Source organism: Pleurodeles waltl, chromosome 11, assembly GCF_031143425.1.
Source record: "Pleurodeles waltl isolate 20211129_DDA chromosome 11, aPleWal1.hap1.20221129, whole genome shotgun sequence".
NCBI lineage: Eukaryota > Metazoa > Chordata > Amphibia > Caudata > Salamandridae > Pleurodeles > Pleurodeles waltl.
In genome coordinates, this window is record NC_090450.1 from 177,459,660 (window position 1) to 177,478,887 (window position 19,228).

Below are 19,228 nucleotides of genomic sequence, written 5' to 3' on the forward strand. Positions count from 1 at the left end.
CCAATGTTTTGGTCTCTATCCTGCGTTTCAATTAAACTGACTCTGAGGCTGCTGGGCTTTATGGACTCCTGCATCCTGCTTATGACACATGCCCACTGAGATAGGTGCACTCTGCAGTGGGACATGAGGGTCCAGTGGGCGCAGCATCAGTAGAATCTTTCCGACATGGTCCAGATCTTGAAGGACACTGCAAAACATCTGCACTGATGGTGGTTAATGAACCACAATTGGGTCAGTGGCAGACCCCTCTTTCTTCCCTCACCATATCTGATGGTAGCGACAGATGCATCACTCCTGAGATGAGGTGGCCATCTGGGAGAGGTGGAGATCAGAGGCCTCTGGTCTGCGGTGGACTCCAAACTCCACAACCACACCACTGCCATGTAGTACTGCTACAAATAGGGCTGGGTGGGGTCGTAGACCCTTTGTCAAGAGGCCCTGCACCTCTGTATTTGACTGAAAGATCAGGGCATTTCCCTGGTGGTTCAACACCTAGCGGGCTAGGAGAACGCCAGACCGGACAACCTCAGCTGAAGATGCCTAGTGGACCACAAATGGGGTCTCCATTCAGAGGTGGTGCAAGGTTTTTTTCAGCATTGGGGAGTGCCTTGGTTAGATCTGTTCATGACCGCCAAGAACGCACAGTCAGGAGTTTTGCGCACTGGAGTTTCCAAGGTGGGTCTCAATCAGACGCTTTCTGTCTCAAGTGGAACTCAGGCCTCCTGTATGCCTTTTTGCCCATATCACTCCTGCCCAGAGTTCTCAGGAAGATCAGGAAATGCCGGGCCCAAGTCAACCTTGTGGCTCCGGACTGTACTTGGAGAGTTTGGTATCACAAGCTGTTAAGCATGGCCATTGGTACTCCGAACAGGCTTCCCCTTCGGGAGGATCTTCTGTCACATCAGCAGTGGAGGTTTCGCCACCCGAGCCTGGGTCCTTCATGCGTGGAGACTGGGTGGTGACAGTTGACAGCATTAAACCTTCCCCCTGAAGTCTGAAATGTTATCTTGGCAGCCCGGCTCCCTCCACCTAGACTGTATACACCGGCTGTTGGAATGAATTTGTGGCATGGTGTGCTGAGAAACTTATCTGCTCCCATTTCCCAGGTTCTTTTGTTTCTCCTTACACTATCCCAACAGGGCTCTGCTTTAGGGCACCTTAAAGGGTTTTCATCTACCATCTCTGCCTTTCTGTGGCTGTGCCAGATCAGCCTTTGCGCTTCAAGTCCCCTATTGTACATAGATTCCTTAAGGGTCTACAGCACAATTCCCCCAGCTCCCTTTGTTATGCCTTTATGGGACCTTTACTTAGTTATTACTTTATTAATGTGCACTCCTTTTGAGCTGCTTCACTCTTGTCCTCTTAGGCTCATCATCAAGACGGCCTTTCAGGTGGCAAATACATCTGCCCAGAGCGCCAGTGACCTATCTGCACTGGCCTCTTAGTCTTCCTACATCTCATTATTCCCTGACAAACTGGTCCTTCAGACTTGAGCATCCTTGTGGTCAAAGGTAGTCACCCCGTTCTACGTAGGCCAGTCCATCACTTTGCCTACCGTTTACAGTTCACCTCATCTCTCTAAAGAAGAGGAAAGACTCCACCTGCTAGACCAAAAAGAGTGTTATAATTCTACCTTGACTGCACAAAACTGTTCCAGGTGGTTGTGGGGTACCTCAGGGCCAAGTTAGGGACAGCTGTGCAGAAACGGGCCACCTCCCAATTGATTGTGCCCTACATTAAAATCTGCTACACACTGGTGAAGAAGCAACCCCCTGAGGGTTTGCATACCCATTCGACCAGAGCCACCACTGCGTTAACATGCGGAGTTCCGGTCCTGGACATCTGCCAGACAAAACTGTGGGCATCTCTGCACATGTTTACCAAACCCTACTGCCTGGACAGTCAGGTCTGTAGGGATGGACAGTTTACCCGTTAGGTCCTGCAGGACCTTCTAGTGTGACATTGTTTCACATACCCTCATCCATTGAGGCATTGCTTGGGTATCCATTCGAAGGTAAGGAATCTGCAACTAGAAATCCCTCTCAGATGAACAAGTTACTTATCTTCTGTAACATGTTATCTGGTATAGGCTCTATCTAGCAGCATATTCCTTGCTGATCCACCCATCCTCCCTCCTCTGCAACAGATTTCTAGGGTCAAAGCTGTTCCCCTTTCAGGGCCCTAGTTTTTCACACCGGTGGTCAGTGTGCTTTGTGGCTCTACACTTGTTAGAAATGGTGCCTCTAGTTGGAAGTGGTTTGTACCCAGTCGAAGTATGTACCCTCACTCTAGTCAGGGTAAGGGAGTCACACAGCTAAGATAAACCCCTGCTCACCCACTTGGTAGCTTGGCACAAGCAGCCAGGCTTATCTTAGAGGGAATGTGTAAAGTATTTGTACACACACAGTGTAACACAGTGAAAACACAAGGGTACTCCACACCAGTTGAGAAAAATAGCTAGTATGTGTCTGAACAAGTCCAAAGCACCAATAATCTAACATACACAAGCAAAGATATGAATTTTCAAAGATTAAATCTCATTATAGCACTTAGAAACACAGTAGCTCTCCCAACAGTCCAACACCACTGTTTTTCCTTTTTCTTTTTTTACAGTTTATTAGTTGTCTAGAATTTCTAAACAACTTGCATATATTTAAATATATCTATAATATATATATATATATATATATTTATATATATAAAAATAAATTCTAAACAACTTACATATATTTATATATATCTATATTATTTATATATATATATATATTCTAAACAACTTACATATATTTATATCTATATTATTTATAAATAAAAAAAAAATAACGTATATAGTTATATATATTATTTATATATATATATGTGTGTGTGTGTGTATATATATATATATATATATATATATATATATATATATATATATATATATATATATATATTCTAAACAACTAATAAACCATAAGAAAAAGAAAAACTTACCTTAAAATTCGTTGTTCAGGCAATTGTTATTCAGGCAAAATCATTGTTTAGACAGTAGTTGTTCAGTACTTCGTTGTAGAGACTTTTTAGTTGTTTAGGAGTAGTGGTTCAGGCAAGTAGTGGTTTAGACCTCGTTGTTCAGGATGTTTCCCTGTTTCCCCAACTACCCATGTGATGAAAGGGCATTTTCAAACTTGCATTTCCCTGCTGCTAGAGAGCCACAGGCACCTGGAAACCTGAGGCAGCTATATGACTTCAACAACAGGCAATCCAAACATAGAAGAACAGTTTACCTAACCACAGTCCCCAAACTGAGAAAGGATGCTCACGAGGATACTGATTAATTAATCAACAAGGTTACGCACTTGCTCAGATCCACAAGAGGTTGTTTATCCATAGTGACGTCTGATGTGAAGAAAGCTATGAAGATTTCTATGGGTTCCTATTTTTTTGACTGTTGTTAGAAATAGGGTCTCTTGTTGGCTGTGGGTTGCACCCTATCCTAGTAGGTATCCTTACTCTAGTCAGGGTAAGGGAGTTATGTAGCTAAGATAAACCCTGCTCACCCCTTTGGTAGCTTGGCTCAAAAGGTCAGGGTTATCTCAGAGGCAATGTGTAGAGTATTTGTACACACACACAGTAACACAGTGATAACACCACAAAAGTACCAGTTTAGAAACATAGCCAATATTTATCTGAGTACAACAAGACCAAAACAACAAAAATACAACATTCACAAGCAAACATACGATTTTTTAAAGATTGAATCTCAGTATAGTGCTTGGAAAGACAGTAGCTCCAACTCTGGCTATCACGACGTCTTGACTGAGTCATTACCCCCGGTCGAACGCCACTCGTGGGGGAGTGTGGGACGGTCATGGAGTCGTATGGACCGCAGGTACAGTACCTTTGGTAAACGATGAGGAAAGAAAGATATTGCACGGAGTTGGGGTAGTGGGATGTCGCTGGAGCCGTGCGATGTCAGTTCCTTAGTGCCACCCGGGGAGGTGAACCATTGGTTCCTTTGTGCTAGTCAGGGGAGTTGAAGCGTCGGTTTCATACAGTGTCAGGGTAGGTGATGTGGCGTCGGTTGTGAGGTGTTGGTTTCTCATGACAAGGCACAATTGATGAACCTGGCAGATAGACACAAGGCGTCTAATTTGTGGTTTGCAATCACGCCACGGGTCCACAGGTGCTGCATCGCAGTCAGGTGCCACAGGTGTGGGTGACATGGCGCTCTGGCAGGACTGAGGTGCTTCAGTGGCATCAGGCCTATGGCTTGAGTTGCGGTCATCGCAGTAAGCGGAAACCACGGCTCCTGTGCAGGCACTGGCACTGAGTCAGTCAGCAGCCCCCGGTTCCGAAGTCACTGTGGAGTCATTGTGCTTAGTTTGTCCTTGGTTGTACCAGAACTCACTTCCAATGGCAAAACAACTGGATTTGGTACCACTTGGCATGTCAGGACTGTCAGTAGAAAGCCCAGGTGCTGGCAGATGAAGTCTTTTATGTTCCTGAGACTTCTTAACCGGAGGCAAGCTTAGTCCAAGCCCTTGGAGAAACTTTGGAAGCTGGATGTAGAAAGCGAAGTCCAGTTCTTTTACTCCCAGGACTGAAGAAGCAAGCAGCAGGCCAGCACAGCAAAACAACAGGCAGAGTGGCAGTCCCTCCTAAAGCATCCAGCTCTTCTTCCTGGCAGAATATCCTCAGTCCAGAAGGATTCTAACTTTGCGGTGTCATAGGTCCAGTACTTATACCCACCTCTGTCTTTGAAGTAGGCAAACTTCAAAGAGAAGCCTTTGTAGTGCACAAGACCATGATTTCCCTGCCCTGGCCTAGATACACTCCAGGGGGTTGGAGACTGCTTTGTATGAGGACAGGCACAGCCCTATTCGTGTGTGTCAGCTCCTCCTACTACTCTAGCTCAGAAAGACCCATCAGGATATGCAGGGCACACCTCGGCTCCCTTTGTATTACTGTCTAGAGTGAATTCACAACCATCCCAACTGTCATCCTGACCCAGACATGTATTCAGCAGACAGGCAGAGGCACAAAATGGTTAAGTAAGAAAATGCCTACCAAAAGTTGTATTTTTACATTAGGAGAGCCCAAGCTCGACATCTCTATCTGCTCCCAATAGGAAATTACACTTAAAAGATATTTCAAGGCAATCCCCATGTTACCCTATGGGAAAGATAGGACTTGCAGTAGTCAAAACAAATTTAGCAGTATTTCATTATCAGGACATGTAAAACGCGCCAGTACATGTCCTACCTTTTAAATGCACTGCCTCAGTCTAAACCCGGAGAACCTGTAAGTGGTATACATTCCATTATCTCTGAACAGCAAATTAAAATTTATAATTCTGAGCTGAATTCGACTGATTGTCTGGGGCAGGATGCTGCTACTAAGGGAAAAGCAAACTTTTCAGTTCTCCCTTCTAGCATTGTGAAGTCCACTACAGGAGATTTTGATGTATGGGGCTGTCCCATGTCGACTCCCAGCATCATGATTATTCAATCTAAGGACAAAGAGCGGGAGTGTAGTAGCCTGTCACAGTCATCCACCCAACAAGATGGACTTAATCTAGTATCATAGAATTTGGCTGGGGTTAACTCAAAGTTAAATGACCAAGATTGGCTGACATTTATAGGGTGGCATGATGTCTATTTCTGTCGTGAAAGCAGAAATCCCTAAGAAATTTGGACAGGCATTAGGAGGGCTGATGATTTTAGTAAAATGTGTCATTGTATGCTTTCACGAACTGTTGAGTATAGATTCTTTTGATCTGCTGGGTCTTTAGCTTAAATTCCTAACAAGTTTGAACTTGTCTTTTTTATGTGTATGCTAGGGCTATGCCCTCCCTTAGTGACTCTCCAATTATTTAAAAAATAGATGATTTAACTGATATATACCAACATGCGGCTAGAGTTATTGTAGCTGGTGACTTGAATGTCTCATTTGAGCCTTCACCACTTATCGGTCTTGTCACCAAACCAAAGGACGAACAGTGGGGTATTCCCAGTCTTACTGGTGCACTGCAGCGATATTTCTCTAAAACTGCCATGCAGATTATGTCAGTGGTGGTGGGACGAGGGCTGAGAACGTGCAATGGAAGAACCCGATCTGATCTTGGTAGAGGGGTTATGTTTAAGAGGGGCCGCCAATCTGTTTTTATTGATTGTTTTACTTGATGTTAGTCTTTGGCCTAAGCTTCTTGATATGGAGGCCGTTCGTCACAGTAACTGTGATCACAATTCCCTGGTTATTATTTTAATCAGGAGTGATTTTAAAAGATCATCATTATCCTGTCCTGCTGCATGTTCAGCACCTATTGTAGCAAATAACTTCAGAAGAGTTTCTTGACCTACAGTACTGGAGAATAAAGAACTAGACGCTGAGATGTATCAATGGTTTGTCCATTTTACATCAAAGTGTAAGAATACTTCTGAGTCTGTCATTCTGATTTTAAATATTCACAAGCATCTTTTTTAGCATGCTGCAAGGAATCTTTTTTAAAAAGTCGCGTAGTAAGTCAAAAAGATGTCTGAATGATCCGAAGTGGTATTCACCAGACTGCAAATTGGCCAAACAGGCCCTAAGAGGGGCTTTTAGAGAATGTAATTGTTTAAAAATGTGTGAAGCATGTACTCGATATAAAGCAGCGCTCAACCAGCGCAAGTGCAATTGGGAGGATTAAAACTGGCAGGACATGCTACAGGCCCTGAAAGTTAAGGACAGTCAGGCATTTTAGGGTATACTTACTCACTGGATCGTTGACAGTATAGAACCCAGGCTTAATCATTTTCAGTCTAAGAGGTGGGAGGAACACTTCTCTGAACTCTACGCATAAGCTAGCCTGAATGAATATTTGCTGAGTCTACCAGTATTTCTGGGGGTCTTACTCCAATAATATGCAACAGGTAGATTGCAAGTGTTTCCTTTAGATTAGAAGACACCCTTTCAGCTATTCAAGGCCTTGAAGCCGTAAAGGCACCTGGCCCCGACCGTATCCCTGGAAATGTGTTTAAGTCTGAATCCCAGTTTTGGGCCTTTTATCTGAATCTCTTGTCAAATGCGATTGCAGCCGGGCAAGAGATCCCCGATACTTGGAGGGGAGCTTAGATAATCCCCATTTTAAAGAAAGGAGATGCAGGATACCCCACTAATTACAGGCCTATTAGCCTGATCAACAACCTGAAAAAAATCTTACCCAGGCAAGTGCTCGATAAATTACAAAAATGGATGGCTGTCGAGCAGATACTGTCCCCTTTACAGACAGGGTTCCACGCCAAAATCAGCACTACAGATCAGGTTTTCAAATTTTCCCTATGTCCTCCTCAGCGGTCAGAAATGATATGTTGCATTTGTTGACCTCTGTGCTGCATTCAATTTTGTGCCACGCGAGAAGCTCTGGAAAGTGCTAGAAGATATGGGGGTACCCAGAGGCTTATTAGACCTCCATATCTGACTTCATGAAAATAATTATGCACATGTTCATTGGGGGGACAAGGGCGAATCGATAGAGCGGATTTGAAAACTTCACGGAGTTAGGCAGGGGTGCGTTCTTGCGCCTACTTTGTTCACCCAATATATTAATAATGTGGTAGAGGAGCTAGAGAACTGTGTTAATGATTCCCCTATCCTAAATGGGGTAAAGATACCAATACTGCTGTTCGCAGACAACTCACTGCTAAGACTCCGATGGGTCTCCAAATACTGCTAGATAGATTTTGAGAGTTTTGCAATTAAATGGGTTTAGAGCTGAATGTAGCCAAAGCAATGTTTATCATGTTTGGCAAGAGCGCAACCAGGAGCAGTGCCATGAAGATTGGGTCTGATGTACTAGATAGGGTGTATAGTTTTGATTATCTGGGAGTGACGCTAACAGATAAGTACCACTGGGGGGATCATATCACTAAAGGTTCACTTACACTGTCCCATAGATCCAAAACCATACTCCGATTTTATAAAAAGACAAATACTCATTATATTTCACCTGCCCTGGAATCTTATCACGCCAAGGCACAGAGTGCTGTCCTATATGGAACAGAATTTGGGGTTACAGCGATACTCACAAGTTGACTATAACAGAGAATAACTTGTCAAGGGCATTGGCATTTGTTCCTGTTAGCACCTCACTCACCGCATTATACCACCACTTAGACCTTAAACGTGTTTCAGATTTGGCCCATCTGATGCCCTTAATATTCTTGATATCAATTTGGTCGACCTTAGAGTTTTTTTATTTTAGAGCCTCCTTGTGCGGCTTAATAAAATTAGATCACACTCTAAAGGTCCCTTGGCTTAGATTTATTTTTAGCTCATGCAGAAAAATTGAGATTACATAATGTGGGGATACCCTGAATCAGTCGGCAAAGGAGATAAAATAGTTTTAAAAATGATCTACTGGTTTTACGTGGAAGAGCCTCAATTAACTAGGGGCAATTTGGGACACCTGACAGAAATGTTTTTGAATGTAAAGCCCCTACCTGATTACGAGAATTTTTTAGATACTATAACACCACCCCTGACTAAAAGCTTATATATTAGATTCAGATATGGTAGTCTTCCTTTAAGAACATTTCATAGAAACTAGAGGGATGATCATGCTGTCACCCTTTGCCCAGCCTATGGTGCCGATCCCGAAACAGTGGATCATGTCATGTTTGTTTGCCCAGGGTACCACGTGTATGACGTAAATGGCTACATTGTCATTCGGGATCACAAGATCTTCTGAGGCACAGCACATCCGGAGAAATGACACATGTGGCCCGATTGTATTTTCTGTTAGTCGTTTTTTTTTTTTTGTTTAATGTCTAACCTATCCGGGAGAAGACTATGAATCATTCCCCAATCTTGCCAGTGTGATACTACCCGGGACAACGATTGTGGCTTTAACTACTTGCACTTTAGGCTAATTGCACTTTGACCCTGGTTTATATTGTAACATACAATGGGGGAACAGTGTGTTTTACCAGTGGGTGCGTAGGTTCCAAATATGTTCTATTGTTTTTATCATTAGTTGTCATGGTTTAAGCTATACATACAAACCCAGCTGTCCACGTAGAGTGTTTTAATGAGGAGTCCGATTATTTTTATGATCATGGTGTTTTTTTAGATTTAAATCTTTGCACTAAATACATATGTCTATTAGTACCATTTTAAAAATTCGGTGTTGCTGCGAACTGTTTTAACAAAAGGGAACATAAGGAATGGTTTTTGATTTAGTTTATGCACTTCATTATTGTTGATAAGGCAGAGGTTACAAACAATTGTTAAGTTCCTGCTGACATTTATCTTTGTGTGGTTTTATGCATTTGAATATGTCTCATGCATGTCACGATTGTTTTTATGTATACTTTAATGGTTTATATCCTCAGAAAGTTTATTTGAATGAGTCTAAAAGCGGAACCCACGCTACATCACTTTGCTAGAGTTCTAAATTCTTCTTGACCACTGAAGGGAGTACTCTGCAGTCTACTCAAAGACATGCTGTGAGAGTAAGAGTTGTGTCTCCATAACAGCCTGTCTCCCAGATGGGATCTCCCCTGAAGTCTGCGCAGCTTGCTGAACAAAGCTTGGGTTAGCTTAACCCCTAAAAACCTGCCTGCCTGTCAGCTCAAAAAGGGTGGGCCTTGCCCTGAAGGAATAGAGACTGTCAAGGAAGAGAAGCTGATCTGTTTTCATGGTTTGGGAAACTCCAAGAAGAAGCTGATTGGCAAGAGGGAACTTCACCACAACTGCCCCATATCATCAGGGGTCATTGGGTCTCCCAGAATGTGGTTCTCAAGCTGAACATCATAAAAGAAACTTTGAGCAAAGCAACAGCATCTTGTCGGACTCCACTGCAGCCCAAAGGTGCCACAGTCAACATGACAAGCCACCTCAGAGGAGCCATTGCCACTGAAGCAGGAGACCATACCTGCCCGGAGGCAATAGCTGGAGAAGAAGACAAACACCCAGAAGACCAGCCCAGAGCCTTTTTTATGCCAAAGAAGGCAAACACCTACAAGTCCCAATAGAGTCTGCAAGTGTTGTGGCACACAAGCCTCTGCCAGTCCATCCTGCCATGCTAATACCGTTAGTGGTCCAAGCCAGGTGTTCAAGACTGCTGCTCAATTTGATTGATCCCAAAGAACCTGCTGTTGTAAGTCTACATGTGCACCCTTCTGTGCAAGCAACCTGCATCTCCACTGAGCAGGTAAACTTGAGACCCAGCCTTCAGAGATTGAAAGACTGTATTGCAAACAAATGTAAGCCTCAATAGGAAGTTGTCTTTATCACTGACATTCTTGGATTAAGAACTGTTCAAAAAAGTCTTTCCGGGACCTCCAGTTGGAAAACAACTTTCACAATAGCAAATTTTACCAATACCTTTACCTGTGTCAAACACTTACACAACATCAAAACACTTGATCAAGATTTCTGAATTTAGTCTATTAGAAGACAAGATCCATGTGGGCCCATTGGGGGAAAGTTGGGATATCCTGCAAATGTAAATCATTGATCATTCACTCCCCTGTTCCTTTTGTGACCCTGAAAGCACAGTGGGCTAAATTGGTGGGTCTGTTGGCCGATTACAATTGGAGGGAGGCGCTAAGGACCCCTGACACTGGCCATGCCTTCTCGACTCTTCCTCTTCCAACATAATTATTTGTATCCTCCTATCTTATTTAAAACTCTGGTGGGCTGGATGGTGCCCTACGGAAGAGTGCTTCCAATGCGCCTGGAGGCAGAGGGGAACATTTTTCATGTGGCCTAAGACCGCTCTATTATCACTTTACTTCACACAATGTGAGGCCCCCCTTTTCCCCACAGTTGCCTGTTCCACAAGTCAAGTAAGTCAAAGCTCGAATGAATAATGTTCACAAAAAAACATTCTATAGATTGTACGCCAATTGTTGTACTGTCCAGTCCAATCCAGAAATGTATTGAATCACGTCTTCAAATTTTACAGCATCGTCCATGGAAATACACTCCGAGCCAACACGTGTTTCGTCCTGGGAAAGTCCTCTATTCCCCAACGACTTCTTCAGGGCTCTACATTATAAGCAAATTATTTACATTAGAAACCAAAATGCTCATACTACAATGTTAAATAAAATATATAGGTCCCCTTCATAGCAATTTGACAGGTCCCAAAGTTAAACAAGAGGAAAGATTCCATCCGTTGTGAAAAAAAACCACAAAGATATATTAAATTAGCACACCCACATCACCAATCAAAGAGTCACCACGTGAAATCAATAGAAGTGCTACCAGTCACCAAGTAAACTGCATTCCACATGCAATTCCAAAACCGTGTAACAGTGTAGTCAATTCCATCGTTCACCAGAATAACAAACCCTGTACCAATATCAAAACGCCCAATAGATACTGTCCAGGACTGAATCCAGTGAAATAATAATGAACATCCACAAATAACCTGTATTGAATTTGGTATAACTCCTAATTGTACCTTATATGCTCCAGATTCCAAATACTTTTAAGTCCCTTCCAGTAATAGACACTGTTCCTCATATATCTGCTCTGTATAAATACATCACCCCTATTCAAGCAAGGAAGAGTAAAAAATCCATTTAAGTATATAATGAATAGTCACAAATCCCTTAGCAGTTGTAGCTCATTCTTAATTACAGCCAAATGGCAAAAAAGGAAAAACTCAAACCAAGTATCTTACATCAGGCTCCTTGTTTACTGTATGCTCGGTATTTGCAAACCGTTCCCATTCAAAACTATAATATAAATAAACACGTAGAATCTAACTTCAATATTAATCATTACTTCAAAATTTAAAATCTAACAGCCTCCACCATCAGAGAACACCGTTCTATAAGCACTTACCTAATATAATATAATCCGATCAAGAGACGGCGTTCAGCTACTTCGGAACGCCATGTTGCGAGTACGCATCACAGCGCGTCTGAAAACGGAAGTTAAATACACTTCCGGGAATGCAGCAGCAGCTCGCATTCCCAACATAAAAGACGGACTGTAGTCCGTTGTTTACAAAAACGAAAGTAAAGTGCCAGAAATCGAGATCATATATCAATGTACCTAAATACGGAGGCTAAATGAACTTCTCGAAAGCGCGTAACAACTTGCCATCAAACAATAAAGACGAACTGCCGTCTATTAATATAAAACGGGACTAAACAATATCACTGAGTTTCTGAATAGGAAAACACAATTTAAACAACAAATTACTCATACCGTGTAACCATAAGTTAAACACAGCCAAATGAAACGAAATGATTAACATTTCATATTTAATTGACAATTAATTAATTATCCAATCGAAAAAGAAATCTCTATCGTGAAGAAAAAAACAACATAATCGATATAGTTTCTCTAGTCCACTTCGTCTAATAGAGATGTAAATTAAGTAGCAACTGAATAAATTGGCACATATGATACTCCTGCTCATTCAAGAGAAGAAGAAAAAGCCACCTCATATCAAAAAGAAAAAGAAAGAAGAGGCCATCTATTCTCATAAAGTACTATTCTACTTACAAACTCAGCCCTGAGCAGTACTCAGATTTATAACTGAATTATATTTCACCTACTAAATTACAAAAAACATTAAACCTAAACTTACAGTCATCCTTGTTTAAATCAGAGCGCCCATCTCAAAACCACGTGATCAAGAGAAATCGACAAAATAGAAATAGAAGTAGAAATGGTTTAGAACCAATCAAATTGTAAAACCCATAAATTTCATATGTTTTAAATTGTTGTAGCAGTTTTATAATTTGAGAATCTTGGTTCATAATTACATTAACTGTAAACATAAATTAAATTTTAAATTAAAATTTAAACCAATAGCATAACATCATATCAATGCACCTTAAATTGAATCTGAATCACATATATGTTTCGTGTTATCCTTGATCACCCAAGAAGAATTCCAACTCCCTATCTGAGTTAAGGCCCGATTCCACAGCCCTCAATCTCATTATCCATAATGCCTCTTTCCTACGTAGCATTAATTCTCTATTAACCCCTCTCGGATCACGGGGAACATGTTCTAATCCAAAAAATTCAAAATTTTTATGAATTGATTGTGAGTTACAAGTTGTAATATGAGCAACTAATGGATATCTTACATCACCATTTTTTAGCATCCGAATATGCTCCCCAATTCTTGCCTTTAGTGGGCGTATTGTACTTCCCACATATATACGGGTACATTTGCATCGTATTACATAAACAACATGAGTGGTGTTACAGTTAATCATTGTACAAATTTTGTAAACTTTCCCATCCAGAGAAAATTCCTTAATTTTGTGGCATGCCCAACGACATGTTCCACAATTACCACATTTGAAAAAGCCCATTGTTTGTGTAGATAGCCCATTGTTTGTGTTGGAAGACCAAGTAGTAAAACTAGGACTCAATATATTTCTCAAGGTCCTTCCTTTCCGGTAAGTTGTGAGCACTCTTTCTGGTATTAAATTTTTAATTGACTCATCATGTAGTAGTATATTCCAATGTTTAGCCGCGAACTTAACCATAATCAAAGAGGCATCATTAAAATCCGTTATGAGACGTACCTTATTAGATTCATCACTCATATTCTTCCGATTTTTAGTTCTCAAGGTATCAATCCTGTTCACACTTCTACTTCTAGATTGTGCTTTCTTGATCACCTTATTAGAGTAGCCACGTGCTTTAAATCTTCTACCCATATCGTTTACATGATACAAGAATTCATCATCCAAACTGCAGTTTCGTCGTGCCCTTATCATTTCACCAAAGGGAATAGAAGCTATTTGATGTCTCGGGTGTGCACTGATGTTTTTCCCATGAAGCAGCTCCCACAATGGCTTTGTGAGCCGTTTGAGAGAACGTCTAACACTCTGATGACTAATATTAAATGTTGGAGCATGCCCTCCATCGCTGAGTCTGTGGTGTTTTCTCTGCAACACTAGTCGCTCAGCAATCCAACATCAGATGCTTACCTCAGTCCCTCTAGTTCATTGTTCCTTAGCTCGCAGCCCACCGCAGCCAAGGATGATGACGATATTTGGACCAATCACAAGATATAGTGGCTTCCAATAAGCGTGCTATCTTTGAATACTGTTTATTTGCTCATGTATGTCTTTTCCAGACAACCCAGGGCCCATCCTTTAACAGTTCTTCCGTGGTTGAATTGTCCTTCAGAGTGAAATTAAAGGGGCCATCCAGCTAATATCATCCAAGAAAGCAGTGTTCTAGACCAGTTACTATCGATGATTGTTAGAGATGGAGAGCTGGGCAAAGGGAACTGTGTTTTTCCATACACTGAATGACCTATAAGGTGTTAGGATGAGAATGGTATATTCTGGGTTTAAATATGATTAGTAATTAGCACGTGTACGTGTCAGCTCGCAGGCAATGGAACATAAACATCACCGTCCTGTAAAAAACACACACATTAACTTTGGACCTGTTATATATATTACTTCTCCAAGTAATGCTACTCAGTGGGCCTAAGTCGACTTCAGTGGAAAAAATGGAAGTAGAGAAACAAAACTTAAAAAGAAACATTATTACATACAGACGACCCTGCTCTCAGTAAGCCCTCTCCCAAACAAGGGGACTAACAGCCCTTCTTGTACACTAACTGAACCCCAGAACCACAGAGTACCCCAAAGTGAACCTCAGTATTTTTCTCAGAATGCCGCCACCCAGTGTGCAGAGTCAGACTATCCAGAATGACACTAGCGGGCTCCACATGAGAGAGAACTAAACGCATCCCTTGAATTCAATCTGCAGGGGTAAACTGACTGATGCCACCAAGCTCTTAACCGCAACATATTTCTACACTGCACTCAGGTGTTTCTTTTTAGCTTAGAGGATATGTTTAGAAATCAGGGAAGAAAGGGAGCTTGTTATCCCTCACTTTATAGTCTCCCTTCTCGTTAGTGCCATCAGCATCTGGGCCCTCCTCTCTCCTCTGCAGAAGTTGACTAACATAGTGCTGCATGCGGTTCTATTGCCAGTTACCACAAATTGAAGCCGAACCGCCTTCTCCTGTTTCGGCATATTAACTTTACCAGAGTCCTGTATGTTCCCCAACACCTTATTTATGTATATTTCTAATATCTTGGCCATGAGCCCAAGGACTCTGAGGAGGTTCCCTCTACCATAGGTTATTAGGTTGTTCAATCTTGGCTTTCACCCTGAAATTCCCTTAGTTGCATTGGTGGCACATCCAGCATCAGTGAAGTAGTCTCCTCTGAGCGATGATCCAGGTTTTGGATCCTATCACACTTGTCTCTTACACCTGTTTAGTACTCTGAACTTGTCCCAAAAGGTCCTTAAATTTGCCTTCCACATCCATCACTGCATTCTGTATACTAGTCATCTTTACAGCCAAATGCAAAGGAAGCACACTAACCAGGTGTTCAGGGGTCCATAAAACATCACACAGTCCCATGTCATTGGTTCTCCAGCTGGTCTGAAAAAGCTCTTCCAATTTTACCTCTCAGATAGGCTGAGTCACAATATATTTAGCTATGGCGTGAAGCACATAGGTTTTACCACTACAAGGCCTATGAAGTGTGTGTTCAAACCAGTGTCATACCCTGGCCGGAGCAAGTTTGATTTTATTACCCATTTTCTGCTAGTTCAAGTCTGCCTGATGCCAAACCATACTAAATTATATGTCAAACGTTAGCAATGTAACACAAAAAAGAGAAAATAGGTATTGCTCCACACTCCAAAAATCATTACAATGATAAAAGGTAGAGAGAGTGGTACTGGCAGGCAGAGAGGCTCGGATAGAGAAACAGGATGAACAGCAGTCAAATAGATAGAAAATTAACTTTCCCTGGGGACTTTTGGAAAGCTGAGGCCCTAATCAATTGCCTAGTTTGTCCACGCCTTAAAATGTCTCTGTTTCTAACACTGGGTCGCTCTATCCAAATTACCTTGCTGAGATGGTGTGAACCAGAGGCTTGATGTCTAAGAGTAGAGACCGTAACAGGATGGGACTCTCTCAGCACTGTTGTACTGTCCAGCAGATGCACCCACGTATGGTCCTGTCATCACCTTCACTCCAGATCTCCCTTCTCACCTTAGAGCTCCACTACCAAAGTGACCATGCTCATTCCTCTGCTATTCTACTTATGCTGCAGAACACAGACGGTTTTTGATGGATGTTATCGGGCAGGAGTGGGCAGACAGTTAAGAGTCAGTCCAGGTCAGAAATGGCAGCAGCAAGGACCACTTTTCACAGCAACCATCTTTCTGATTAGTAGATTCTGTGTTTTCTGGTGCAGATGCTGAAATCTAGAAGTCATAACCAAAGAGCCCCCTGTGTTTTTTGTACTGGCTCGACAATTCTATGAAGTAGATTAACATTTCTCTATCCAGACCTTAAAAGGGCAAGCTTTATTTTGAAGTGTTACATTTACAAATGTATGTATGTTATTGTGCAGTGGATGGTACAGGAACTACAAAGTGTTACATCAAGTAAAAGCATGTTATTGCTTCAGTGGCTTATGTTGAAAAACAAACTACCTTTAGTTGGAGGTTTAAAGGTTATTCTTGTAACATACTGGACGATTTGACTGGACGATTCGTGCCCCAAAAATGCCTCAGCTATTCTCGCCAAAACTTGGTCTTTCTAAGATAATTCTGAAGAACTAAAAGGACAAATTGAGAATGTATTTAGATATTTTGTAAAAATGCTTTAAGATATTACTGGTGTTATTAGTTGTTAGGTGAGACATGTTAGGATGTTATGTTATATTGTAGGGGCTTTGTATGTTTTATTTACGTTTTGTACAGTGCCCAATCGAGCTGTGAGGTCTAATGCACACTTTATTAAACTACATAACAAAATTAATGAAAATATCCTTTACCAGATATGCCTCTTCCAATGTTGTATAATCCTGTGTTTTTGTTAAGTGTGCTGAAAACAGATGTCTGCATCAAATGTTTATGTTATTCCCTCTTCTGATGACTTTCCCCCTCTGTAGCTCTTTGTATTCACAGATGGAGAAGTCTGGAACACTAAATCAGTGATTGCAGATGTTCAGGCCAACAGCTCTAAACACCGGTATGAAAACTCTGATCTTTATCCATCTTACCTAGCATGGCCTCCCGTCAGTAATCATAACACACATCACACTGTCCCAGCATGCCTTATTTTTTTCAATATGCTCTCACTCTATTGTATATTTTGTCATGGAGTATTTCCTTTTATACCTTACAATGCCCAGTGGTTTAGTTTGATTCATTATCCCAGCATGACAAATATCCCATCCCCCTTTTTACTGTATACTTCTGGACTCTCACATTTAACACGTTAGAAGTCGGGGACATCCCCTCCCGAAAAGCGCACTTTAACCTGCCAATTATGGTGATATTCATTAAGGGCTAATACAGTGTCTTTCCACCCTTACTTTATTACAAGAGAATTGATGATCTCTGTTAAGGCTTTACATTGTTTCTTACTTGAGTCATAATGTAACATGGGCTCCAAACAGCTTCTTATGAAGGTTCAGTTATTATTGCCATCTAGTGGCACCATGTTCTACTATGACACTTGGAACAACTGAACTGACATTTGTGTAGAGCAAAGTTAATTGTGTCTGTGATGGATATTTCTAACCAGTGATTCCTCATCTTTAGAATATCCCCAGGCACTAGACTTGATCTGGAAAACTTCAACAGCAGTGCTAGCATGTGCCAACAGATGGAACCGTGCAGCTCAGTGGTGGCTCCACATCACCACAGATGGTGGAGCCACATATATTCAGTTTGTTTCTTTCATGCCCTGAGATGCGGATCCATAGTTCCCAATTTTGTTGGTTCTTGTACGACTTTCAGATTCAAATGACAGTGTGCTAGGGAAATATCTCCAAGGCTCCCCCCACCAACACCACTGAAAACTATAGGCTTCAAGCCATGCCAAGATTGCAAAAGGCTGGTGTTTGTCACTCATTTATACCCAGTTTGAATTGAGAGCAACGGCTCCAGCCACGACTGATTGTACCCTTTGCACCCCAAGGCAATTTGAGACCGGGCTTTGAAACTCTGTATTGCTCAACACAAAAAAAGGTCGCAGTTGATGCACACGTCCCAGATCTACTACAAGTTGCGGGCCTGGTCCCATTCTCTGAGTAGCTGCTGCCACCACTTGACATCGTATTTATGACCAAATCCATGTGGAAGAATGAGACAGCGAACCATGACTCATCACTATCCTGCCCATCGAATTCTTCCAAAAAGGCACATTGATGTCACAAGAATTGCATCCCTTCCACTTCTACACACTTGCAGCCAATCTCGCAACTGGTGTTGACGCAACCCGAATTCCTTGCTCCATTGTCGACCCCCTATCAGGACACACCTTCAAGGTTTCCATGCTACTGATTGTTGGTGCCATGCTGATTCCCTCTGGTGTGTCTTCGGGTCTCATGGGGCCACACGGGCACCAGTTGGATTATCACTGGTGGGACCTCCCTGCAGTCACTGACTGTTTCCTTGGACCCATGATGTGGCCCATGCTGAATCTCGTACAGACTTCCACTTTGCCACCTAGAGCCACACTGAATTCACCCACTCCACTACCGACAATGACCCCGCCGACGTATGACATAGTGCTGATGCTTATGTCAGACTCCAAATCGACATAAGCTTGTATTTGACTGATGTCACACTGTGAAATAAATAAAGGGCAATCCGTCATCATACAGCCTTAATCTGACAGACCTCTGACAGACAGACCTCTGACTAAGCACACCGATCAAGAGTCTCCATACTGTTCATGGCTGTGACTCTGATCCTGTTCAGGAGGAGCTTCTTGCTCCTTTGGACACTGATGATGATGGGGAGGTGAAAGGGCTGTTGCCCTTCATTATACTGGACGGTGTTACTTACCCTATTTCCTAGTTCTGATGCCCTTTATGTTGCCTTACGAAATGCAAGTGGTCTTTATTCTTCTACAGAAACAAAGCTTGATTTACTGCTTGGCCCACCTATAGAAGAAAGTGCTTCATTGCTGTGGTGTTTCGAAGGGCAGCTGAAACACTTGGTTTACAATTACTCTCCATTGAGACAGAATGTTAATCCCAAACCCCTGCTCACTTCTAATGATGCTGTTACATCTACATGGGCCAAACGTAGTTCTTACCTGCCAGCCATCCGACTCTAGCTCAGTGGCATAGACCTGCTTCTAGTGATCCAGGTTTTCTTACTAAACATCCCAGAGAGCCTTACACTTCAGGCCTTGAGAAGAAAAAATGAATCCCATCCAGTGAAT

General features: G+C 42.1%; 1 protein-coding gene across 7 annotated transcripts in view; it reads left to right on the forward strand.

Annotated features, from left to right (window-relative positions):
* Positions 1-19,228, forward strand: part of LOC138265564 (von Willebrand factor A domain-containing protein 5A-like) — a 613,576-nt gene that overhangs the window by 342,069 nt on the left and 252,279 nt on the right. For all 7 annotated transcript variants that reach the window (XR_011199384.1, XM_069213382.1, XM_069213384.1 and 4 more), the window contains exon 10: positions 16,941-17,020. Coding sequence is in view for 6 of the 7 variants with exons in the window: in XM_069213382.1 (XP_069069483.1) it covers positions 16,941-17,020 (80 nt within the window). In the remaining variant the exon portion in view is untranslated. The remainder of the gene's footprint in view (positions 1-16,940; positions 17,021-19,228) is intronic.